The 27,150-nt window shown below is 37.8% G+C and overlaps 1 protein-coding gene across 3 annotated transcripts in view; it reads right to left on the minus strand.

Moving 5' to 3' along the window:
• Positions 1 to 27,150, minus strand: part of LOC130086901 (carcinoembryonic antigen-related cell adhesion molecule 1-like) — a 344,428-nt gene extending 317,278 nt beyond the window's left edge. The window contains exons 1-2 of one of the 3 annotated variants that reach the window (XM_056253126.1): positions 26,965 to 27,150; positions 22,072 to 22,401 (exon numbers count right to left, since the gene is read on the minus strand). In XM_056253126.1, coding sequence (XP_056109101.1) covers positions 22,072 to 22,401; positions 26,965 to 27,016 — 382 coding nt within the window. In that variant the 5' untranslated portion in view covers positions 27,017 to 27,150. The remainder of the gene's footprint in view (positions 1 to 22,071; positions 22,402 to 26,964) is intronic. The other 2 variants (XM_056253127.1, XM_056253125.1) reach the window with 2 other exon arrangements.

Genomic DNA, 27,150 nt, shown 5'->3' on the forward strand with positions numbered 1-27,150 from the left:
TTGATTATTACTAAAAGTTCTTAACCATATGATGTACATTATATGATGTAAAAGGGAAATTACTGTAGGAAAATAGTCAATAGCCAGGCTAATCTCAAAGTATGCTTTGCTTTTTATACTTTACATTATACTTTTAAAGGGGTCATGACATGAGACCAAATTTGCCTTGATCTTTTGGTATATAAGAGATCTATGTATTATTAAAACTTCCTGCAAGTTTAATAGCTTAAGATGCCCCCCCCCCCCCCCATTATAAACGAAGCATTTATTTAATCAAGCTCTAAATACAGCTCGTTGTGGATCCATGGTACGAGGTGACGTCACGGTACGAAGTGACGTACCAGTCGTTTGCATATGACCGCCTCCAGCACAAGACAACTATGCCTCATTTCGCATCATCGCATGCGTTGTCATGCAGCGAGTGGGTCTGTTTACAAGAAGATTGCGATGCCACGCAGACGTGCTGTTCCTGGCTGCGGACAAACAACATGTTTGAATACGCCACCGAACGATCCAGGCGTCAGGGAAAGCAGTTGGATGCAGTTTATTTGCCCCGCCAAACAGGGGTGATTCTAGGATTTTATAAATGGGGGGGCCACAGGGTGGACCAAGGACCAGTCAGGGGGGCCCATGGGAAATCAGCTAGAAAATTCAACTAGAAATAAATACTTGTTTAGAAAATATTAAACACGAATTAAAAAATCTTTGCAATGCCCAGTGCCCTAATATAGATGGTATTAAATGTGGCACTGAACAAGAGCCTGAAAATCATTTTGTATTTAACATGGATTGGACCACACAGTTTTGTTCTTATAAATAAAAAAAACATCACCTAGGCATTAATTAGTCATCTAACATGCATTATTCTCAACACAAACATTGAATGTGTGTGTGAGTGTCGGTGAACGTTCTCTGCATGAAATCGGTCTCTAAAATGATTTCTTAAAGAAATCTTGGATGTCCTGTTGCGGTGTATAAATAAACAAAAACCCATTAAGTATCTAAATTACACAGTTGCATGTAGCTATGGTGTTAGTTAACATTCTCACATTTTAATGTTCACCACGGCACGACTTTTTTGGAAAAAGATTATTGTGCCTTTAGTATTTAAAACAACAGATAGAGTAATCTATTAAAAATCTATAAAAATTATCTATTTTATATTTATGTGGTCGTGCGCTGCCACGGAATCTCTATTCAGTCTGCCGAAATTACGTTAGCTGATCTAACGGTACTGGCTTGATCAGTCACACATGAAAGTAATCAGACTAACATACGGTGCAATATTTACAATGACGTGTCGAGGTATCTCTCTCTCTCTCTCCTACTGTTTTAAAAACGCGGACCTGTGATTTCGCTTTGCGAATCGCAAATCAAGCAGTGATTGACAGCGCTCTGATCCAATGGCGTTGGGCATTGTCAGGTTGACAGTAAATCTAGCCCAATGATGTTGGGGGGGCACCAGGGGGGGGTCAATCATATTCCAGGGGGGCCAGTGCCACCCCGTGCCCCCCTTCTAGACACGCCCCTGCCGCCAAAGCCTTATTTGATCGGTGAGTGATGTAGATGAGTGTGACAGGGCGCATGTTACTGAAAGAACGAGCAGAGCCCCGGCCGCGCGCGCGCCTTCAAACTGTCTTGCTCTCTCTCTCCCTCCCTCGCGCATATGCAGGGATGCAAACACATGTATGGTCCAAAAAGAGAGAGGTAATCGAAGCCCTCGCCCCGCAAATTTTCTTATAGAAAATATCCAGAAACTTACATTGCCACCAACCCCTGCCATCCCCGGCCCACCCCTATAGGCACATATAGTAAAATTAAATTCGAATAAAGTTGACAAAAAAGGTTTTATAAAAAGATAAACCTCATTCTTTTTATAAAAATGATTTAAAGGCTGAAATATACGAGTAAAAAAAGACAAATTACTTGACATGTACATTAACACTAGAACTCCCAAGGCAGTCATTTTGACTGTTTTAAAATTTTGCAATGTAATAACTTTGTTGAAATAAAACCCATGTAACTATAGGACCCTGACTTTTCCTAAATGTGTCTATATTTTATTCTATCATTGTTATTTTATTAAAATTACAAGACACAAAAGACTGAGTTTTGAGTATTTCTACCTTGAATGGTCATAACAGTCATACTGACCGTATGCATTACAGACCGTGTGTCGGTTGCTCCTTTTTCCTGCTCTTGAAGATGCATCACCGTTGACTAGCAACAATTTCTCTTGTTGTTTGTTTAGTCTATTGCAAAGCTGAAATCTAGCTTTAGCTTCGAGCTAAAACCAAATTGAAATATTGAAAAGAGAATATCAGAACAATGTCAGCAAGAAGAATGACTGCCACAGAGGCTTTAGCCATGCTTCAGAGCCTTGATGAGGCTGAGTGGTTGTTGGTTAACTAATACAATTTTACATACATCATAATTAAAATGTAGTGTTCTGATGTTTATTATTACCTATCCTAACATAACAGATCCATTTATTCTTAGATTTGATATAGCTTTTTGAAATGATATGCAAATAATGTATGAGCAGTCAGAATGACTGCTATGGCCATTATAGTAGTTATAGAATTCTGGGAGTCCTAGTGTTAATGCATATTAGCTTATATTTTATTATTAATAGTAAAATAACAGTCTGATTTTCCCGTGGCGTCTGTTGTTGCTATGCAACCATGCACTGCACTCTCCACAATGACAAAGAAGTTTTAGTAGGATTTTGACTGTACCACTTCTGCATGAGATGAGAACACTTTTTGAGAACACTTTTTAAGATGTTCTTGGGTCAAGAAAACGCTCGCTCTGTCTGGATGTGCTTAAATCCACAATAAGGACACTTTCCAGTCACACATGCTCACTTCAATAAGCCACAGAACGCAGGTTAATGTGTTTACATGCTGGGCAAATCTGGAATAAGGGGCAAAAATCTAGCGGTGTCGATTGGTTTATGCTTATGCCGTTTATGATGACCTTAGTCTGCGTTTACATGACCACACGCACTATGGGCTTATTGTGCATAATTGGGCTAAGAATGCGCAAATAAACACTGACTTTGGGTTGATGGAACCAGAAATGCAAAAATGCAACTGTTTTTGTTTTCGGGCTAATGCCTGCAGAACTCTATTCAGAAATCTTGACTGCACAATAAAAATAAATTATATATTAAATTATCAGTTTTGTAGAGTAACGTTATTACTGCTTATTCATAAATACTTGCCTTTATATTTGCTGATGAACTGCTCTTGAAGCTCAGGCTTGTCGGTTTCACAGGTAATGTGATGCTCAGCGTCCTGCAGAGGTTTCTTACGTCTTTTATTTCCCAGCATGGCGACTTACTTTCTTGAAATGACTGGGAAAAAAAAATATATATATATATATATATATATATATATATAATGTGAATGAAATAAACAAGCATATTTAAAAAATCTTGTTGATCTTACTGGAATTGTTCACCCAAAAACATACGTAATTAACATACAATTATGTTAAGTGTTCCAATTGAACCTCATGTTGTTCCAAACACGTGTGTTTTTTCTGTTCAACACTTAAGTATATATTTATATTATATCACAGAGCTCTATTCAATGACAGCACGTGTGACCAGTCTACAACAGGAATTTAGATTAAAAAAAGGCAATGTCAATGATGCCAAAAAACATTGGTTCTTGTGTGTCTTGTGACCACAATTGACATGAATCTACTATATTGATTAGCTACAGCATACAGGATATTTTCAGTCAATAACCAGCTAGATTTATATGGACTATTTCTAATGTGCTTTTTGTCTGCTTTGGACATTGAAACACACAATAAAAATACTATAAAGTGTCTATGTACCATCATTGGGCAAAAAAAGATAAAAAAGATAAATAATAAATCTAGAAAAAAACATTCCACTGAAAAAAAGATTTTTGGGCAAATATTGTATTACATAAAATTAAAAATATATCAAATAATAATGATATAAAAATATATAATTAATATTTTAAATCACAGTTGCAATTTGACAACACTTGAGAAAAACAATGATATAGTAGGCTATCACTGACTCGTTTTTTTTTTAATTTGTAGAATCTAAAGTACTATTATATAAGAAATAACAAAATTATATTTACTGGTCAATGCCTACAAGTAGGCAATATACTTTTTTCCTTATTGCAACAAATTATCAAATGAGAAACAAATAAAATACAATCGAGAAGTAAATAAAACCCTAAGCAAAAAATAATTAAACCACTAAAATAAACATACATCTTACTAACTTTCATATTTCACAATGTATTTAGTTATCATGCATTTTCAGGACAAGACTTCATCTCACCTTTCCTGCGTGGTGGAGGGTGGAGGGCTGTCGTCTGACTGTTTCGCGTCCCATTGTCACGTGTCTGCATTTCCCGGGAAAATACATCCACTGTCGCAGACGTGCGTAAATGACGTAGTTACGTATTTGGATTTCACGTTGCAATTGTGACTATTTATTTGACCGAATAGAAAACTCTCTGATGACAAGAATCTTTTTTTTTTTAATCGCAGTAGTGTTTCTTCTTCTTCTTCAAAAAAAAAAAAACTGTCGTGGATCAAGTCTTTCTAGTGGACAGAGCACATGATCACTTGTAAACGAACTCACCCGACTCGAACTAGGAACCAGTGCGCATGTCCGAACAAGCACAGGTTTAAAAGAGCAAAAAATGCAAAATGAGCAACCTAGATATCTTGAACAGACATCTTATTTTCTACTAATAGCATTTATTAATCAAAATAGTAAACTGATGTATGCAAATACACAGCAGGGCTGATATTCAAGCTGGTATAATATGTCTCTACTTTTGGAGTCTGTGTTGTTGTCAATTTATTCGAGTTAAGATGGGGGATGGGTGTGGATTATTTCGAGGCTCTAAATTAAACTTTAACAAGTACTTTAACAGCATTATCTTCTTTGTATTTCTTTCATAAATTAATGGTATTTTACATTACAGGGCGGAGAAGCTAATAGACCTTGTAAAAGTGCTTTAAAAACGCATAGCCACGACAGTTTGTGATCTTTTGAGCAGCACTTCTGCTTAGCTATCTACCTGTAACTGTCAGTCTGTTAGTTCAGCCAGAGACAAGTTCAACTCTCTGTCACTCCAGTCAGTCTCAGTGCTGTGGGGGAAGGGCGCGCGCGCGATCAGTCTCTCTCAGTGCTGTGGGGGAAGGGCGCGCGCGCGATCAGTCTCAGTGCTGTGGGGGAAGGGCGGCTGATCACAGTGTGAGCAGATCTCAGTCAGACTGACAGTCACAGGCAGAGCTAGGGTTAGGGTTAGGGTTAGTGCAGATCCAATGGCTTTTAAAATCAAATTAAGTACAAAATAATTATGTAAACAAACATTTAAACGTGTCAGCTTGATTCATGATTCTTTTAAACACTTTTTTTCTTTTGTATGACTATATGTAACTGCTCTGCCCCCCCCCCCCCCCCTCTCTCTCTCTCTCTCTCTCTCTCTCTCTCTCTCTCTCTATCTATCTATCGATTTATATATATATATATATATATATATATATATATATATATATATATATATATAGGCTATATATATATATATTGAGAGATAGATAGATAGAGAGAGAGAGAGTGAATGTATGCTGTAACTGCTCTCCTCTATAAACAGTTCTTATCAGTCGCTTTGGTACATTTCTTGAATCATCCTTAAGATTTGCAAACAAGGAAAGTGCATTTCGTACAAACAGCAGAACACAATAGGATTACATGACAGCATTTTGACATTCTTGTTTGTGACACAAGGCACTGATATGTTCATTGATATATATTGTACTAAGGATTTTTAACAAGTTACAGGCTTTTGATGGTTGTCAATATAACTGTATCAGTATTTTGAGAAGTAAACACTGGCTACGATTTTGATGACAATGAAAAGACTGCACATTATCTGTATGACACATAAACACATGTACCCATTATGAGACTGGACTCACAGATACACTGTTGGTCTGTTAAAAAATGACAATGCCATTGCGATGAACAGACTATTCAAACACATACTGTATATGTGTGTGTGTTACATTATGTCTCTATCAAGTATATTTATATAGCGCTTTTCACAATATAGATTGCATCAAAGCAGCTTCACAGTATCAATCAAAACATAATAACAATGTTCGTTTCTTAGTGGAAAAACATCCACGTTTGGTAGAGCTGATCAATGGTATTAATGATTGGTTAATTAATTTGAATATCCCCAACTGAGCAAGCCAAAGGCAACAGTGGCAAGGAACCGAAAAACTCCATCAAGTGACCCGATGGTGTCCTAAAACTCCATCAGGGACCCAATGGAGAAGAAAAAAACCTTGGGAGAACCCAGGCTCAGTGGGGGCCAGTTCTCCTCTGGCGTTTATGAACTAGAGGCCGGATTTACAGTAACTGCAAGGTAAAAATGTATATGAATGTCTCTAAACAGACTTTAAACGTGAACCTGTGATTAACGCTGATGGCGTTCACATGCGCATTAAGAATTGATTCTATAGTTATGTGCGTTTGAATATATGTGCGTAGGTTTGTATTTCCCTAGAAAACCATGCCTGAACAAATTACTTGTCTATAAATTTGATACATAATTTTGTTTTATTTTATCACTTCGGGGTAGGTACGCGAAACTAGATTCACAACGCTTTATCTGTAGAGTTTATTGTTTATTGTTTATTATTTAGATCCCCATTAGCTACTCCATTAAGCAGCAGCTATTCTTCCTGGGGTCTTAACAATTTTTCAACAAAATATTAACATCAAGGCTGTACAACAATGAAGACAAATACAGAAGTGCACACAACATCATTTAAGATATCTAATTAGTGGGAAAGGGATCTCTATCACGTATTTTTACTGTCTCATGTAAAATGCAAGTAGACTCCACTGTAATACAGTAAGTCTACAGCTTATGGTGAACAGTACAGTATAGTGAACACTGTCTGATTACACGCATGTTCTGTCTATAAAGACTTGAATGTTTGAGGACACACACGGTTGTTCTCCCAACATTCAGCTCAGCTTTCAACCCGCCTCGGCCATGAGGTCATGAACATGATCTACAATATTGGCCCCTATTTCTTCAGAAACCTACAATCTCTCTGTTTTACCTCTGTATCCTTCCACCACACATCCTTACTCCTCCTCTTCTTCTTCTCGGCTGTTACCCTGTTGTTCTTCCATTCTCAGAGTGTGTATGTGTTGTGCTCTGTCTATATGGCTTCCAGAGGAAGCTTCATGAGATGCACTCTGAGCGATTATAGAGAACTGGTGATCATTGATTGATCTAATGCTTTACATTCCCCTTCATTAGTGAAATTCAAAATTCACATCTGCAATTCAGGACAAAAAAAGTATAATAGAATTGTATAGAAAATATGTTTGACAGTTTATGACAACTAGTAATTTAATGCCTATATGTTTTGAGGGGTAAGACTATTCAACAGAGAACCAGTATAATACATTTTGATCAACATGACATAAGCAATTGATAATGTAAGAAACAGCAGACACTTACATTTATTGCATGAATGTACCAAAGCATTTGCAATTTGTTCAAAAGAATGATAAACTGCTTTCATGATGTGCACAAGTGACTAGATGATGTGGAGGTTGAACAAGAATTTTAGTTGTGATTTGAGAAATGCACCAAAGCGCCTTAAAAAAACGTATGTAATTAGTGTAAACATTTAATTAATATAATAATATAATATGAGAATGTTTCATGCAGCTGCTCTCCTCTATATAATATAATATAAAATAATATAATATATACTACAAAGAGAATGTTTGCTGTAACTGCTCTCCTCTTTATATAATATAAAATAATACAATGCAATATAATATAATAAGAATAATGTTTGCTGTAACTGCTCTCCTCAATATAATATAATATAATATAATATAATATAATATAATATATAAAGAAAAAAGTTAGCTTGTTTGCTGTAGTGAATGTGTTGCTGTGGTAACTGGTAACGGAGTCCTGTCCTGCTCGTGCGGGGGGTGGGGGAGGGGCGGTGGCCACTCAGGGAAATCACTGATATTATGAGAGGAAACGGCAGAACGCAAAGTAGGAGAAAACACTTCAAACAAATAAAATCACTCATAAAAGCAAGCGATTTAGCATGTTTTCACATCTTTTGGTGGCTTGTGTGTTTTTATTAAACAAACTTGGATGAATAAATCATCACATCCATATTGACAGATTTAAACAGCTGTTCCTCCGCTTTTGGAAGAAAATATGTACTTTGTAAATTCACATGACGTAATGTCTCTGTCTCTTCCCCGCTTCAAACTCGTTCCTACATGATTAATAAACTCCTATGTAAGTTACTGTACAGCTGTATAGTCTCGGTGACGCGCAGCAGCGCGATCTTCACACACACATAACGTTACACAGAGCAGACTCCGATGCGAGAGCAAAACTGCGAGGATTAAAGTTTAATAACATGCCCATATACATCGTGAGAGCTCCTGCTGCTCAGGGTAAATTAGTCTATTTTTATTTAAATAATAATTATTGCGAATTTATCTATTATTGAATGTGGATTATCTGTCAATTCATTCATAATAATGATATCGCCTCCGCTCCGCCATTTTTGTTGATGACGTGATGGCCTCAGATTGGTCAGATCATTAAGTCCCGCTCTCATAGTGGCTTCCTGCGCTCTGATTGGTCAGAATCCCCGAAGTGTGTATCTTTTCCGGAAGTGCAGTACTCCTAGAGGGCGCTGTGTTATACACACTTTAGTGGGGGGGCATACACACTTCACATACACAAATCACTTAAAACTGATTTTTTGGGACAAGTGAGATTTTAAGTCTGGACACCATTTTAGAGTATGCTGAATGCCATTATATAGTCAAACAAATGAGGACATACAAAATGTCCTCAATTTTTGAGGTGGTCCTCAGTTTACTGGTGTGTATCCTGGTGAATGTACCCAAAAGGGACATAAACAAACACACACACACACACACACACACACACACACACACACACACACACACACACACACACACACACACACACACACACACACACACACACACACACACAGCAGAGCGTCACGAGAGACGGCGTTACATTACCTCATGTCTCAAAGCACAGAACATTACAATAATACTGAACGTAAACAACTAACAGAGCTCTACTCGTACCACATGACTGCTGCAGATTCATTTCACCGTTGATATTGTTGACATAGAAATGCATAAATCCGAGTCGGAGGACGTGAACAGCTCTGATTAGAACATATGATTGTCAAAAAGATTTGTGTTAGTTCGCTTATGTTTTCCAGCTCGTCTGCCTGTTCCTGTCATCATCAGAGACTGTTCATCATCATCATCATCATCATCATCATCATGTTCATTGGTGTGTTCATCAGTGTGTAATGTGAGTGATGCGACTCTCTCCTGGTACGCAGGAATGAGTGTATTGTCCAGCATCAGTGTGTGTGATCTCAGCATCAGTCTCTCTCTACCTCTGGAGGTGGAATATCAGGATAAAAACACCTACAGCTGTGTGCTGAACAATCCCATCAGCAACCAGACCACACATCTGGACATCAACACACTCTGTCACACATGTGCAGGTACAGCAGCACTGATGATATGTGTGTTTACAGAATATACTAATGACTCCTTCTCCTCCTCCTCCAGTCTCAGTGTCTCTGATAGTGTTGATCTCTGCTGGATCTCTGATGATTGTTGTTGCTGTCGGGATCTTCTGGATCTGCAAAAAAAGAAAAGAAAGAAAAACAGACAAAGAAGGCAAGAGTTACAAACTGACTATAACAAGTATTATAACTAATAATAGTGTACTATATTTTAGTAGATTGATAGCCCTTTTAGCCCTAAATTATAATTTAAACAATTATTTTTGTAGTTAGCTTCTAGATCATTTATATAAAAATAAACTAAAATTCTATGTGTAGTGATTGTGTTTGGCAATGTCTGTAGATTACATTCATCAGAATACATGTCTCTTTGTATTATGACACTGAATGTCGCTCTTTACTGGGTTTCATAAATTATGTGTAAAGAATGTCTCTCTAAATGTAATGACGAACACATACTCCGTTCGTAACTTTTTCTGTGGGAAAAAAGGCCCAATGACAAATTAAATTTGTTGATGCCTTATTTAAAAATGACAGTGTTAAACATTTAATGAAATGTCTAAAGCCTTATTTCTGACAGTCCTAATAACACACATATTGTAAAGAGACAGATGTAGTTATGATTGAGTTTTAATGCATCTATTATTGTTGTTGAAACAGTCGAGACTCACGAAGACGAGATCACTTACGCTGAACCAGCGTTCTACAATAGAAACGCACATAAATCAGTAAGACTATTTTTTTGTTGAGTGTGTTTGTATATTTTCTGCATCGAGTCAGATGGAGATCAGTGTTTTTGTCTGCATAATCATCATCACATCAGACATAACAGCACCATATCAGATAAGAGCCTTAATAGCCTTATTACATGCAAGAAACACATGTTACTTAGAGAGAACAAAACCCATGTATCACATTGCAATCTTTAGGATGAACCTATCACATTTATTATTATTATCTTATTTTATGTGTTTTTTACAGGAAGTACTAAAAGAGGAGGATCATGTGGTTTATGCACCAATCACAATGAGAAAAGTATCAAGATCCAACTGTGTGACCAGCGACAGCCTTCAATGTGTGTATGGTTGAGCTTTTGGTGAGAATCAATCATCCTTTTAAATTGTGATGCTTAAAGATGGATTCATGAAACGGTCTCCTAAAATCTGCCAAAGAACTTGATTTGTATTGCAAGGACATTTAACAAATGATCTAAATCGTTTGGCCCATTGGAGAATAGTATGTTTGGCTCTTAAAGTCTTAAAGAGACCATGTGTGTAAGTCTCATGAAAAACATAGATGCAAAACACTCCTCAAGAGGTGAGAAGCTGCTGTGGTCTCATTTATTTAAATACACATGGTTTGATCTGCTGGGTGGATGGACAGCTTGTTCATGAGAATGTGTCTACTGCTAGACGTGTGTGTTTGATGTCATGCGTCTGGTATGAATAGTGTGTCTGTGAATAGCCTGTGGTTGAAGGGCTTTTTCCATTCCTGGAACCATTTGACTTCTGCTCTACAAAAAACCTGCTTTAAAAATACTGAGCTCATCAATGCTGCTGTTTGAAAAAAGGTCTTAAATTATACAGAGATATTACTTCAAAATATGAAAATATCATATACTTTGTGTGCATATGCATCATAATCTTATACTCATACTGTGACCCTACACTTCCTTCTATAGGTAATTTCCTGTTTTTTTCTGTCAATGTGTGGGAGTCAGTTTAGCCCTTGTGCATCAATTACACATAGGTCCATAGGACTTAAGTTTGGTCTCATTTTAAAGAAGACCCTTAGCAGATTATTGCTGAAGTAAAAAAAAAAAATGTAAAATTTTTTTTTTACATAGGTTTAAAGGTGCCCTAGAATGTTTGTTTTTTTATTATTTTATAATGTTTCCTGGGTTACCCTTAAAATGTTAGTATGTTTTTTAGATAAAAAATATTCATAATTTAGAAATAAATGGCATTTTTCCTAGCCTGCTTTTAGCCTCTGATTTGAACACTCTGTTTGAAGGGGCGTGTCTCTGTGGGATTCAGTGTAACCGCGGCCACTGCTGTGATTGGCTGACATGCTTGCATATGAAATAGCAACGCATTACATGTGAAACTCTCTCCCGAATACTTTTACTACTGCTATTATATGTTTTTACTATAACAGCTATCGAGATTAACGAATCGTGAGATGTTTTTAAAGTATTTAGATCTATTCCCATCAGATATAGTTTTTTACTCCCCCTATACTGGGGTAAAACCCAGCCGAGTGTGAGGTGATGGGGTGGTGGAGGGATGCTGAGAGACTTGTCGTGAGACAGGAGGTGAGGAAAACTTTATTTAGGCCTATACCGGCTTCCTCTTGAGTTGATTGGTTGATTACCTGAACATGCTCCTTCCGAACTTTGTTACATAAAACTTCATTTAAAGAAATAACGTAAATTTATTTGAACATTATGCTCATTTAAGGTAAATCATGAGAGACAGTGGAGATATTCTCGTTGTGTGCTGCTCTTCAAAAGAAAAAATAATTTGTTCCTGCTGATTTTGCTCAAATAAAATTATATATGTATAAATCTGTTGTGATTTCACAGCTGTGCTTTACTCTCAAACTGTGTTAGTCATATTTACAGCACATGTGAAGAAACCATTGCACGAACCTCTAACTGAGGTCAAGTACTTATTTTTTATTTTATTTTTTTAGGGGTGTTGCCTATCAAGTCTTCCCCCTTTCTCATTTTCTCAAAAAAACATATAAGTTAAGTCCAGTTTCAGTTAATGCAACACAAATCATTCATGTAATCCAGCACAAACGATTAAGTAAACTTAAATTGTACATATATGTAAGCAGATTGAATATAATCAAATTAAGTTAGGGCAAAATGGCAGTTGGCGTCGCACTGTACTGTGGATGTAATATTTTTTTACTTAACATAAATGGTTTGTGTTTAGACAACACATTAGGATTTTGTACTGTTAAGTTGAGACAATTACGTGGACCTTAACAGAAAAAAAAAACATTTCAAGTCAACAAACACAATTATTATAAGTAAACTAAATATGTATAAAGTGCACAACCCTCCTCATTCATTTTTTTTTTTTTGAGTGTACTTGCTCAAATCTTAGTTACTTTAAACCAGCTGTGCACTGTTTCATACATACACGTTCCGGTTTCTTTTGTTTTTCTGTATTTGTGTTAAAGAAAATAATTATTGTGTATATTGCTGAATAAAGTTCTTAAGCTCTTACCTTGTTGTTGTGGGTAAATTAATATTTTGTTGTCTTCTTTTGCCTGAAGGCTTTACGGTAATGAACAAACCCCAGAAAAGAACACAAGTTGCTCTAAACACAAGTTTAGACTTTAGTGTTGTCCGTCAGTATCGCTGGAGTTTTTATTTCAAACCTAATGTGACCTTTAAACACTGGACAGGGCAAACATGATCTTGATTGATGGAAATGTTATCATAATTATTTGTTATTTGCAAATATTCAAAAAAGAAAACATAATGAGTCCAGTTTCTACCACACCTGAGCTCCTTTATTCTGTTTTTTATTCTGTCGTGATTCACAGATCAAATTGAAGTGTCACTCGCATGTGAATCATCTATTCTTGCTGTTCACAATCAATGTAAGAATGCAGACAATGCAGTAGGGGTCTAATGATTAGACACACAAGGCTATAATAAAAATTCATATCATAAAGGAGATTTAGAACATCTCAAATGTAAAATATTTTTCCACAGTGGGGTGATGTACCACATGGGGGCGCTCCACATTATGAGATCCATTTGCTCTAAATACACAACAATGTGATTCTTAGTCATAAAACAATTCTGTTTATAATGTTGATTTATCCATGATTTATTGATCTCAATGTCTGGACATGAAAATGAAACAAAATATCTAAGTGCTGGCATGACTGTACTTCTCACTTACACTGTTAATTATAATAAAACTAAACAATAGGATTTTCAGTGTGGACGGATGTCCTTCTTACCTCTGTTCAGTGAGAAGAAAGTCACTGTGTGGTCCCTTGGTCAGATGATGTCCAAAGTGGTCTAGTAGCGAACCATTCCTACGCTTTGCATTCGTGGGACAGGCATATACAAGGTCTTCCCATTCGGGCTGTCCCTGTCACCCTTACCCCTCTGTGGGAAGTGGGTGTTCGCATCCTCAACTATCTCGACGATTGGCTCATCCTGGCCCACTTGCGAGATCAGTTGTGTGAACACAGGGACCTGGTGCTCCCATCTGGGGCTTCAGGTCAACTGGGAAAAGAGCAAACGTGCAGAGGATCTCTTTTCTCTATGGAGTTGGACTCGGTCAACCTGACAGCTTGTCTCACAAACAGGCATGCTCAGTCAGTGCTGAACAGCTTGAATTCGTTCAAAAGCAGGACAGCGGTCCCACTGAAACGATTTCAGAGGCTTCTGGGGCATATGGCATCCAGAGCCACGAGCACACCGCTCGAATTGCTTCATTCAAGACCATTTCAACAGTGGCACAGCCGAGTCCCGCGAGATGGCATGGCACCGTTGGCACGATCCGAATGACTATCACTATCAGGGCTTTCAGCCCTAGGTCAGACCTTGCTTTTCTATGGGCCAGAGTTTCCCTAGAACAAGTGTCCAGCCTAGGAATGTTGTTGTCTTAACAGATGCCTTCACCACCGACTGGGGTGCCGTGGTCAACTTGCTTGCAACCTCAGCCTCCTGTGCGGGACCTCGATCAATTGCCTCTAGTTAGTAGCAGTATTCCTTGCCCTCCGTCAGTTTCTCCCATTGCTGCGGGACGCATTTACTGGTCCGGATGGACAACACATTGACCGCTGTGTACATCATTCGCCAAGTTGGTCTATGCTCCCGTCGCATGTCTTACTCGCCCGTCATCTCCTCCTCTGGCTTTTGAGCTCAAATGTACAGCTGACGCGCTCACAGCAGCTCACACTCCCGGGAGAATGGAGACTCCACCCCCAGGAAGGTCGCTTAGAGGAGCTTCGGAGTTGCTCAGGTGGATCTGTTTTCCGCTCCGGACCATCCAGTTGTTCTATTCCCTGACTGAGGGGACCCTCGGCACGGATGCACCGGCACACAGCTGGCCCCGGGGCCTAAGCAAGTATGCGTTTCTCCTAGTGAGCCTTCTCGCACAGACCCTGTGCAAGGTCAGGGAGGATGAGGAGCCACTCTTGCTGGTTGCACCGCACTGGCCCAACCAGACCTGGTTCCCAGAACTCATCCTTGCGACAGCCCCTCCTTGGCGGATTTCCCTGAAGAAGGACCAGCTTTCTCAGGAATGGAGCACCATATGGCACCTGCGTTAAGACTTCTAGAACCTCCACGTGTGGTCTCTGAACAGGACCCAGAGGTTTTTAGTGAACTACCCTCAGTGGTAGTAGACACTATCACTTCAGTTAGAGCCCCCTCTATGAGGCACGCTTATGCTTGGAAGTGGAACCTGTTTGTTGAATGAGGCTCTTCTGACCAGGAGGACCCCCTTAAATGTCCAATCAGAGTCATTATTTCCTTTCTGCAAGAAGGGTTAGAGTGAAGGCTGTCTCCCTCCACACTGAAAGTGTATGTTACTGCTATCGCCACACATCACGACGCAGTAGAAGGTAAGTTGGTGGGAAAACACAACCAGGTAATCAGGTTCCTGAGAGGCATACGAGGTTGAACCCGTGACCTCTCTCTGGTCTTACCGAACCTGCAGAGATCTCCCTTTTGCAGTTAGTTGAGATTCAGATCCTGCCTCTTATAGTGTTGTCCAATATTCTCACTGCGTGGGACAAGTAGGAACATTGACTTCTGTGTGTAAGCCCTGTCCTTATTCCTCCCCAAGGAATCAGCAGCTTACGCAGGGCACTGGAAGGCCTAACTCAACATAACTCGTAGTTACTGACTGTTACGTTATGTGTATTTGTCTTCATGTTTTGTCCTCATGTATTAAATATAAGATTTGTGTATGCTTTGTTTCCTTTGGGTTTCAGATCATCGTTGATTTGATAACAGCCTGCCAGCAGTAATTGGACGATCAGCTGGCGGTCCTGTTTAAAAACTCCTCCTCCTCCGGTTGACAGGGAAGACTATTGCGGCTTCGGGTCGGTTGCAATGGCGCAGACTTCCTACCAGCCGTCAGATCAAACATAATCTTGTCATGTTTCTTTTGGTTGTGTGTTTTATGTAGAATGTGGTTATGTAGTCCTGCTCTTTTGTTTGGGGAAACATTCTTTTCTTATGTTTTTTTTGAAGAGTGTAGTGAGGGAAGCGTTATTGTAATTTATTTTCTTTCCTTTATAGGTTAATTACGTTGTTGTTTTATTTTGGTAGAATGGGGTTTTTGTTTGTTATTTTGGGCCTTGGGTCTCTCTGACGAAAATACCACTCTTTTATTTTTATGTCTTTATTTAGTTTTCTGTGAATTAATTATAGCCTACTTTATTTATTTTGGACCAGTGGTCCCCACTAATGAATGTGGTTTAATTTATTATTATCGACTTTTGTGATAAATCTTAATTACAATAAATGTTGTTATAATTTATTCTTTGGTTTAGTCCTTTGGTTCTTTTAGTCTGACGGCCTGCTGGAAGCCTGTTGTATCTTTTCATTCTTCTTTAATTATTGCGTCTTACCCCTAGCGGGCGTAATACTGACTAAATGAGAATGAACAAATTACCTATATGGTTGTATGGGTTGGAGGACTTGTTGGGAGAAACTGCATGTCAAACCTCATATATGCATACCCTAAATTATGTGGAGCAAAACTACCTCAGTACCATTATTTGTCAGCTTACATATAGATTCCAATTTGCCAAAACAGTAAAAAGAGAGATAAATAAACCATGTTTCTATGTCTGATTCATATGATTCCCACCATGGAATGTCAATCGGGGAAATTTGATCAGATTTCATTCATGTTGGGGTGACAATATGATACTTTGTGTAAATAAATGACTTGATTCAAGCAACTAGCTGATCTAATCATTTAATCCAGCAACCAAAACATTACAATCCTTTCAATAATTACAACCCCCTAGTAAAAGCTGCAGCATGATGAAAACTGAAATCTAGTGGAAAGCCATGGATGACTGTAAGGAGTTTTTCATGAACTGCACCTGAGACAGGTCTCTCTGTAGGCAAGGGCATGGTTGGTAACCTCTTACGTGACGGGGCACCACAACTTCCAATAGGAAAATTCAACTGCAATAGCCACAGTTCAACCTGAAGAGGGCAGCACTCTTCACTCTTCGTTTGTACACCATATATTGTAGAATTAAAACACTTTATACCCAAATGTCAAAAAAATTACTTGAATCAATGAACAGCATTAATAAAGCCCCAGTCTTACAGATCATTAACTAAAAAAAAGTCTTTTTAGTGTTTAGTTACCCTTTAACCCTTTCCTCTCTTGTGTATTGATTGCAAAAACAAGTTTAGAACACGATTCTTGAGTGTTTTAGCTTTCAAATGATGCATAGTTTATGATAGTTAGATGAATATTTGTTATAAAACAAAGCTTAAAAAAGGTAATAAAAGTATAGCCACGCCCTCGACGGCCCGCTCGCGGGCCGGTGCTGGTTAAGAGGTTAAATGCCTTAAAACCTTAAACCCACCTTCATGTTAGAGATGTAGCAACACTTCACAGATTAATGCTCAAAGCTTGAATGGAATTTTGAGGCCTACCTAGAATTTGTCTTTGTTCTTTATTTTCTTATTTGTTTACTGTACTGCAACATAGAGGAGTCTTGGAGAAATAAAGTGTTAATTTTATGTTTGATATTACACATTCAGAATTAACTTTTCAGAATTTCCATAGATCTCTCATTGGGATTTGCACATATTTTTTTCATAGTGGCCAAAGCTCAGTATTAATACAAATTATGCAAAACCATGTTAGTTATTTAACTGCATGAAACAAGTTGACTGTTAATGTACCAAGCTCTCTATTAAACGACCAAAACAGCCTTAAAATTGAATAAAATTGAATAAAATATCAAATATTATAAAGCCGCTTCATATATTTAATCGTATTAGATGATAATTGCATTTAACAGATTACACCTTCAATAAACATTTGCAATTGTTTTGTAAAAAATAGTTTTTTTTTTATGCATGTTTGGACTGAGTTTTACCTGCATTTACACTATTCTGACCAGCAGGGGTCACCAGCATGCGGCGATTCAAAACAGTGAAGCAAAATGAAAAGCTTCGTTTCTCCCATCATAGCAACAGATGGCAAACTGTCTGAGGCGGGACATTGTGGGTGCTTCTCAATATCCCTCCTCGTCTCCTCTCTCCCCATCAAATGAATTTTTTTCACAACTTCAGGTATAGTAAAACTGAACGTTTTCGACACATTTCAACAAAGTCTAGATTTCTACTAAATGATATAATTTAATTACATTCTTTTATCAATTATACACACATTTGTATGTTGCTGTAACACTCCTGACAAACGCCACATCGAGTAGGCCTATGTTTCAGGTTTAATGTTAGTGTAACAACCTTTAACAGTCTGTATCATATGCATTCAATAACAGGCATTTATCAGAATAAATAAATTAAGCAAAGTATTTGACCAACTTTTAAATAAATCAATGAATTTCAAAGCTTATTTAGGCAAGTTTTGGTTTCAATCTAGCTGCTAGAGAGTGTCAGACAAAGACTGACTGAACAGACGGAACTTAAATGCAAACACAGATGACACTGATTAACGGATACAGAGGGCGATGATTGACTAAACACAGGTGATACAGCTGAACTGATAATGACCGTGAACATGACACATGACATGTGAATAGAAGCAGACAAATCCAAATGAAAACAAACTAACCCAAACACCACTGTGACAGTCAGACCTGCCTCAGTATCCTAGAAACGCTTTGAACAACTTAGAACGTCAGTGAAGAAAGGCATATAGTTCATCATAACATCATAATATACATTATACAGCTATTTTGCTAAATCTATCTTATTTTTCTATCTTATCAACAAAAAAATATACTGGGATAATCTGGCATCTCTCGAACAGCGAACCCCACTGCTAGTTCGCTGTTAATGATATGCTAAAGCCCGCCAGAGCATTGATCTGATTGGTTACAAGGTAGTTTGTGATGTCAGAAACACCAGTGATTTTATGTCTTTGATTGACTGCAGTTTTAAGGAGAAAATACACAGCAATTGTGTTGACTTATGAATTTACACATGGTTTTTCTTAAAGCATATTAAAAACTCCACACAGACATATAAACAACATTAAAAGCTGGATTTTCAAAACAAGGGGACTGTCTTTTATTGTGCCAATTGTCTGGTTTCTGAGTAATTTATTTATTGTATTGTACATGTCCTGTACTTTTGCACACGTTTGCACGTGCACTTATGGAGACTGTGTAGTCTCATGTGTTTTTTTGATTGTCCTATGATGTTTTTATGTACCATGGTCCTGGAGGAACGTTGTCTCGTTTCGTATAGTATACCGTACTAACTGTATATGATTGAATGACAATAAAAAACCACTTGAACACTTGAACTTGAACTTTAAATCATTTAAAAAAATAATATTTCAAACAAATCAGTTTTGGATTTGATATTTAAATTGGTATGTAATTGGTGAATTTTGACGGTATTGGTACCAACTGCTGAAATCCAGGAATCGTGGCACAATTACTCCGTGAAGCGTACTAATAACCGAGTGAAAGAAGCGGAGCAAAGAATCCCATAGTTCTTGAAAATGCGGCTACTGGGACTGAGAGTCGAGCTATGCAGATTGAAAATACGATCGCTTCCCAAACCGAACGATTAGATGATCAGGAAACAGAGGGTGACGTCGTAATTTCAGGATCATCGGCCTCCCAGCGAAGACAGAGAGTCTGGCTGTGGTTAACTTTATGGAAAAATGGATTCCTGAAATGCTCCATCTGGAGACGCAACCAAGTCACACAAAAATGCGTGTCTATAGCAACATAAGCGTAATTAGGTGGGTGGGACGGGTGGGACATGTCCCCACCAGCTGGAACGAGGACATAGGGCCGAGAGGTATAAATTGAGTGTCCCTTTCAATTAAAGTATTCAAATTATGCATTATGTTGTATTGTTTGATTGGCAGCCTCAGTCTGAATCTGAAGTATGTGTCCTCCTATAAAGGAATGCCATTGGGATCACGTGGCGGGCTATTGTCATCGTCCCCCTCCTGTAACACACACAAACATGCTATAGACTGAATTTTGTTTTTTTCTGTTGTTTGTACAGAGGCTTAAATTTCCTAAATATTGTGTCAAAACACTGTCATAAGATGCATACTGTACTACAGTAATGTAAAGCTGAAGTATTATGATTTCAATATCATATTTAAAATGCTTAAACTGTTGTTGCAGTTATAAGTGTTTTTGATTGTTTTGGTGCTTCACTGGTGAATATTTGCTTCTGCACTGTTAAAAAAGATACATTTTCAGTGTACATTTATGCTATACCTACAGAATTATAATAATATAAAAATATATTCACACCACTGTTCTTTTAAAGGCATTTTTGCACAGTTAATCTCTTATATCTTGTTAAGTCAGCTGTACGTAATACTTACATTCTGTGGTACTTCTGCATGGCCCTGTCTGCAACAGCAGTAAATCACAGCAGCAGCAGTTACAACTGCAGAAACCAGCAGAACAGCAACAACTATTCCTGCTACAGCTCCTGAAGACAGACCTGAATCTGGAACAACTGTTAAACAGTCCACAACCCAACAGTTATTGAGTTTACTTAAAAATACTGAACTCCTCCAAGGAAAATGCATTGAAAGATTTAATTATACACTCACCAATGACAGTAAGATTTGATCTCTTCACTCTAGTGATGCTGAAGCTGCTGTTGTTGATGATGATCTGTAGTTTGTATTCTCCAGAGTCTGTGTTTCTGGTGTGTGTGATGGTCAGAGATCCAGTCTGATGATCCAGCTTCAGTCTGTCTCTGAATCTCTCTTCACACTGAACATCTGTACAGATCTTACTCTGATCTCCAGTGATTTCAGCGATGAGAATGTCATTAAAATACCATGTCATCACAGCATTTGGGGTTTTTATTAAACCAGGATTTAAAGTAACAGATTCTCCCTCCTTCACTTCATCTCGTTCAGCAGCAGAAACATCTGAAACACAAACCAACAGATGCTGGAGGATATTTTACTGGTGAAAACAACAACAAACCCTCCACAACATGAAAGAACTGTGGTCATAATGCGATTGCAAGCTCTTTCTTGATTTCCGCTCTGAATCAGAACGTTTGCTTTTATAACTCATTTTACATCCTTATTTGATATCAAATCCTCATTTAAATAGATAATAATAGAAGTTGGTCAGAGATGGCATGATTATACCTGGCATCTCCATTTGAACTCAATTGAAGCTTCCAATGAACGCTAATATATTTATCATCATAGGTCTTTATATTGTTCGTTATTGTTCTTGTGAGAATGGGCCTTTAGTTTTATATCAAACTAAGCTATTTAAAGCTATTTAATGATGATAATTCTATAAACTGCACTTGTGAGTTAGCCTGACTTCGTCATACTCATATTCTAGTCAGAATGTGAGTCTGATACTGCTCCATAGGGCTGTGATTATGAGGAGTGTCTTAACCGAACCAGGGGAAAAAAAAAACTCTGCACTCAATTGGATAGACCTACAACCAATCAGAGCAACGCAGTAAGTGATGTATGTTGAGCGACGCATAGTTGTCAACAGAACTCAACTGCACGCACGCTGGAAGAAGTAGTAAAATAATGAGTGTTGCTTCTTTTACTTGGTCCTCCATGAGTGCGACCAAAGGAGAAACCACAACGACCACAGGGTTTTCATTGCGTCCCATCTTCTTAGTGACCATCGGAGCCAGCTGATAAATTAAACTTTTGCCGAATCCCGTAGGAAGGACGGGATTGCTGCCTTCCGCCCACAGCTCTTGTGTGTTAGCAGCTTCGATTACGTAGACACACACTGAACATTTCAAACCCTTTTAGCCTATGTTCAAACCGGAGTCAGAAAGATGGAAGAAGACGACACCATTTATGAATGGTTAGTTGATGAATTTATGTAGCTTGTGCAGTTATCTTCTAGTTATCGATTAGCATATTCTGTCATGATAATCTATACATCATGTTCCCAGGGGTGGGGTTTATGTAAATATTGGGGTTGGTGATGTCACTAACCCGGGAGAAATGTTGTGTAGTCCCTACCAGCCGTTTGTTGTAGTCCTTAAAAAACGATTTATTTAAAATAAAATATCTCCCTTTGTTTTGAACTTTGAGCATCGTAACTTTGCAGATGTTGTTTATGCTCAAACAGCAACATTACACACTAACTAAAGTTAGAAAAGTGAAATCATAATCAACCACCCCTTTAAACATATATAAACTGTATTTAAACATTCATTAAATGACTCACCCGTGACAGAAACACTGAAGATCTTGTCACTGCTGCTTTTGCTGCTGATGATCTTCAGTTCATAAAGCCCAGAGTCTGTGATGTGTGTGATGGTCAGAGATCCAGTCTGATGATCCAGCTTCAGTCTGTCTCTAAATCTCTCAGGACCATCTTCACACTGAACATCTGTACAGATATCACTTAGATCTCCACTTATTTGAGCTATACGAGTGTCATTAAAATACCATTTAATAACTTCTTGTTGGTTTGTTTGAACACCAGTGTATAAAGTTACTGATTCTCCCTCCATCACTGACACTGACATTTCATTTGATCCAACACCAGACACACCTAAAGAACAAACACAAGCCATACAAACATATACAAGGTCAAGGTCAAGGTCAAAGTTTATTTATATAGCACCTTTTAACAACACGAAAGTTGACCAAAGTGTTTCACAAATAAATCAAAAATACACACACAGTAAAACAGAACATATCAAAAATTCAAACCAAAAAGACCTGAAACATAAAAACAGAACATTTATAATAAGTAAAAGAAGTCAAACCGGCAACATCACAAAAACTGCAACCCCATGGCATTTAAAAAAAACAACAACAACAACATTAAAACGAGTTTTTAATCAGCTTGAGAAAAAAGGTAGGTTTTAATTGATGCTTTAAAAACGTTTAATGTGGGAGAAGCTCTAATCGTTAATGGTAGTGTGTTCCAAAGTTCCCTTTGTTTTCAAACAAGCTTTTGGGATATTTAACAATAGCTGAGATGACGATCATTACAGTAATAAAAGTGTTGTGGAAATAAAAGTGTGAATTACAGTCTCCAAATCCCTAAAAGTCAGAAGCTTTAACTTTGCTTTAGTTGAAAAAAGCTGGCCCTAACCACTGAATTTATCTGTTTGTTAAACTTCAGGTCGGAATCAAAAATGACACCCCCAGATTTTTGACATAAGAGTGATTGGTTGACTGAAAATTCCCCAAGGAAGCACTGTATTTGTCAATCTGCAGTTAAACAATAGTGCTGTGAATTTTTTTCTGCATTTTGATTAAAGAAATATGCCTGAATAACTTTCTGCCTGTATCTTCCTAACGGGCAATTTCCACCTGCGTAACGGCGGCGGAGTCAATACTGCCCTACAAAGCAAAAAGGCAGTAACTGCATTTTTGGTCAAAAATGAGTTATTATCATTTTCATGACATTCAATGCATCCTTTGTTAATGTGACAAAACATCTTATCTCAAATGTGTTTCGTTTTGGAGAAAAATGGTAGTCGTTTGTACAGTAACTGCAAAAAGCCCTAGTGAAACAAAGCAAGAGTACAGTAACATCCATTACTGTATTCTTGTTATGTTTTACCTAACAAAAAAAAACCGTGTTTCTGCGCAGTGTAGTTACTGTTGCCATGGTGAACACACAGCTGATTTCGCGGCATCCTCACGGGACGGTTTTAACATTTGCGATTTCACGCTTCTAACTTCACACAAATTTAGTTTGAGATGCAGTGTTTCCACTAATTGTTCCCCTACCAAACTAACAAACACACACTGAAGCACGTGTGTAACGCTCGAGCTGTTTTTGCCTGTATGAGGACAGGTCTTCACGGCAACCCGTCAAAATAAAAGTTCGGTTTAACTTGACAGAAATATATTACTGTTGTACAGTAGAATTTAGAAACGTCTCAATGGAATAATAATACTAACACTAATACAAATAAATTAAGATTAAAACTTAATTTTTCTTCAATGTTTTAATTTTAACAGTAAAGCTCATTGTGCAGCATGTTGTTTGACCAAAAATGTTTGTTTTTAAAATATTGTATAAGTTTAATAATAGTTTATAATAAAAGTTTCATGATTTCAATTAATTAGACATGATTTTTGATTACTAAAAATTTACACCACATATCCGTAACACGCCCGCTCCGCAACACTAGTTTCGCAACACAAAATTTTTGAAAATGTTGTCCAAATGGTTCCATTTATTTCAAACACAGTGTATTGACTCAGAGCCCAAGTTGTGGCAAAATAGTTTTGGGAGAATCTGAAGTTACTGCCTTTTCCCTTGGTATGGTGCCACGTTTTTGGTAAGTAATACAAAGCAAGAATACAGTAACTGCAAAATAGGGGTAAAATATCAAATTAAATATGAGGATTGATTTGTACAAAGAATAAGCTAATATAAAATAACAAAACAGCCACATGTCCAATAATCTACCTACAACTACTTAGGCTGGATGACAGGATAACTTTAAAGTCATTTTTCTCTGTTCTGCACTCTGCGTAGTTACTGCCTTTTTGCTTTGTAGGGCAGAATAGGTTTCCATTAAAGTCAATGTGTGTATTTCAACTGACTGCGGAACGGCTGCGGTCCGACTCCGTCCCAGCTCCGGCGATACGCAGCCCTCCGGAGCAGATACGGCAGAGCTTCTATTTTTGCCGGATGCCGGAGAGCTCCGCAACAATTCAGCACAGGGCAGATTGTGCAGGACAGGAAGTCGAGCACAGAAACAAAAATCAACAAATCCGGACCTGGTGGGTATTGAAGGACCTAGTGTTCGACCTAGGGTTCAGTCTATAGTGTTTGCTTGCAAGAAAAATAAACAATGTTTATTGCACCAAAAGTAACTTTATGTACAGTCCAAGTTACATGATGTTTGTTTATATAATAGACCACAAGACATAATAATAACTGAATTTACACAAAAAAAGCAATGCAGTTCAAAAGTTTACACAAGCTGTGTGTTGATACCTTGATGATCAAAAGCTGCAAATGTTCACTGATGCTCTAGTAAAAAAAAAAACACATTAAAGGGATAATGAAAATTAGCCCATGATTTACTCACCCTCAAGCCATTCCAGCCCGTTCTCATCCCAAGGCGTCATACATGTGACGCTTTGGACATTTCGTTGAAATCTTACGCACATGGCATCCTTTAGCGTCAATATGAGACGCAGATCCCAAGGCGTCATAACCGTAACCCTACCCTACCCCAGACCTAAACCTACCCATAACAGTGCGTGTTATATTGACGCTAAAGGATGCCATGTGCGTAAGATTTCGACGAAATATCATATGGCGTCACCTATATGACGCCAAAGGATGAGAATGTGTTGGCCATTCTAGGTGTACAGTATATGACATTCTTCTTTCAGACGAATACAATCAGAGTTATATTAAAAAATGTCCTGGCTCTTCCAAGCTTTATAAAGGCAGTGATCGGGGTGAATATTTTTTGAAGTCCATCAAAGTGCATCCATCCATGATAAAAGTGCTCCACACGACCGTACGCATTGATTTATGGCGAAAGAATAACCCTTCAACTTGACGCACAATGTAATGATGAAGCGCAGAGGATAGAGCAAAACAAAACACTGGTCACGAATTAGAAGTCTAAAACGAGAATTTTTAGAGAAATGTCGGAGAATCTTGAGTTTGTTGCCCAGCCCTGTTTGTTTGAACCACGAGAGGCATCAAAGCTTACGCTACTCCTACATCCTATGTCATACACCGTCAAGTGTTACTCTTTTGGCACAAGTCGACTTGCGTAGGCGTCTGCCGTTAGCTAGTTATTTTAGTTGATCAAGTTTTAAATGTGGATATTTTTCTTACACAAACGCATTGCATCACTTCAGAAGGCCTTTATTTAATTAACCCGCCAGAGCCGTGTGGAGCACTTTTATCATGGATGGATGCACTTTGATGGACATATAAAGCTTGAAAGAGGCAGGATATTTTCTTAATATAACTCTGATTGTATTCGTCTGAAAGAAGAATGTCATATACACCTAGGATGAATTGAGGGTGAGTAAATCATGGGCCGATTTTCATTTTGGGCTAAACTATCCCTTTAAGAGCCAGTGGGTGAAAACCTTTGAATAGGAGGTTTAGAAATTGTTCTTATTTAATTTAAAGCTCTTATGTTTTAGTACTGCTCACCAGAAGTTTCATAAAATACTTACAGGTTTAGCAGAAGACGACATAAGAACAATTCAACCCCCTCGCCTGAAAAGTTTACACCCCCTGAATTTCAATGCATTGTGTTTCCTTCAGGAGCATCAGTATATGTTTTCACCACTTGCTAAAGTTGTGTATGAGTCCCTCAGTTATGCAGAAGATGCTGGAAAACCAAAGAATATTCAGGAGCTGGATAATTCATCTGAAGAACTGTGGGCAGAACAGGACTGCTCAGGACAAACATGGAATTTATCATAAAAACAAATCAAAAACAGTCATGGTAATGACACAAACTGAGAATCATGTAAAACTTTGAACTATATGTAAACATATGTTATAATAAAACATTTGTTGCAGTGCTAAAAAAAAACATGTTCTGGAAATTGCAGTAATTTGCAAGAGACAACTTCTCACTTTGAGCACACCATGCGTGTGTCATTTATTTTTAGAAGGTAAACACAGAAAACAAATGGTGCTGAAAGGCGTCCCACGTCATCGCATTTAGATCCCTGAACAGTCATAAAGAAACACGCTAAGAACAAAGTGCTGCGTTTATAACCAACAGTGTATAGAACTACGCTTAACAACAAAGGTGAATTATATGTCACATTCACTACACAGTAGGCTAATCTATGATCTCTCATTCATTTATTTAGTTAATTATTGATATGTTTTAGATTCTGCAAGGTGTAAATTATGACTTCAACTATTAGGAGAAACAAAGTGCAATATGCTGATAAAATATTACAGAGCTGAGCATGTCTAAGCAAAACAGGTGAGCGATCAGGTAACAGGTGTTACATTACACCCCATTCTGTGACTTTAGGCAATGTTTTCAGTAACCATATCCATAATCCCAACAATAACCTGAATCCTTCCGTCACTCCAGCGTCTACATTCACACAAACACCAGAAGAAAGATTGTAACAATAAATGTCTTACCATTGTCGAGTAAAAACAAGATCACTGCGAGCAAATTAAAGAGAAACTTCATTTTCCCAACTTTTTCCCTCAGAAAATGAATGCAGATAAAAGCATTGCTCTTCTGCTTCACTGGAGACGCAGTTCTTTCGCTGTGTATTCCATTGCTTATTCCTAACTATCAGGAAGGCATAACTCAGGTGAAGA

The sequence above is a fragment of the Rhinichthys klamathensis genome, unplaced genomic scaffold (assembly GCF_029890125.1).
Source record: "Rhinichthys klamathensis goyatoka isolate OS25496 unplaced genomic scaffold, OSU_Roscu_1.1 h1tg000103l_1, whole genome shotgun sequence".
Lineage (NCBI taxonomy): Eukaryota > Metazoa > Chordata > Actinopteri > Cypriniformes > Leuciscidae > Rhinichthys > Rhinichthys klamathensis.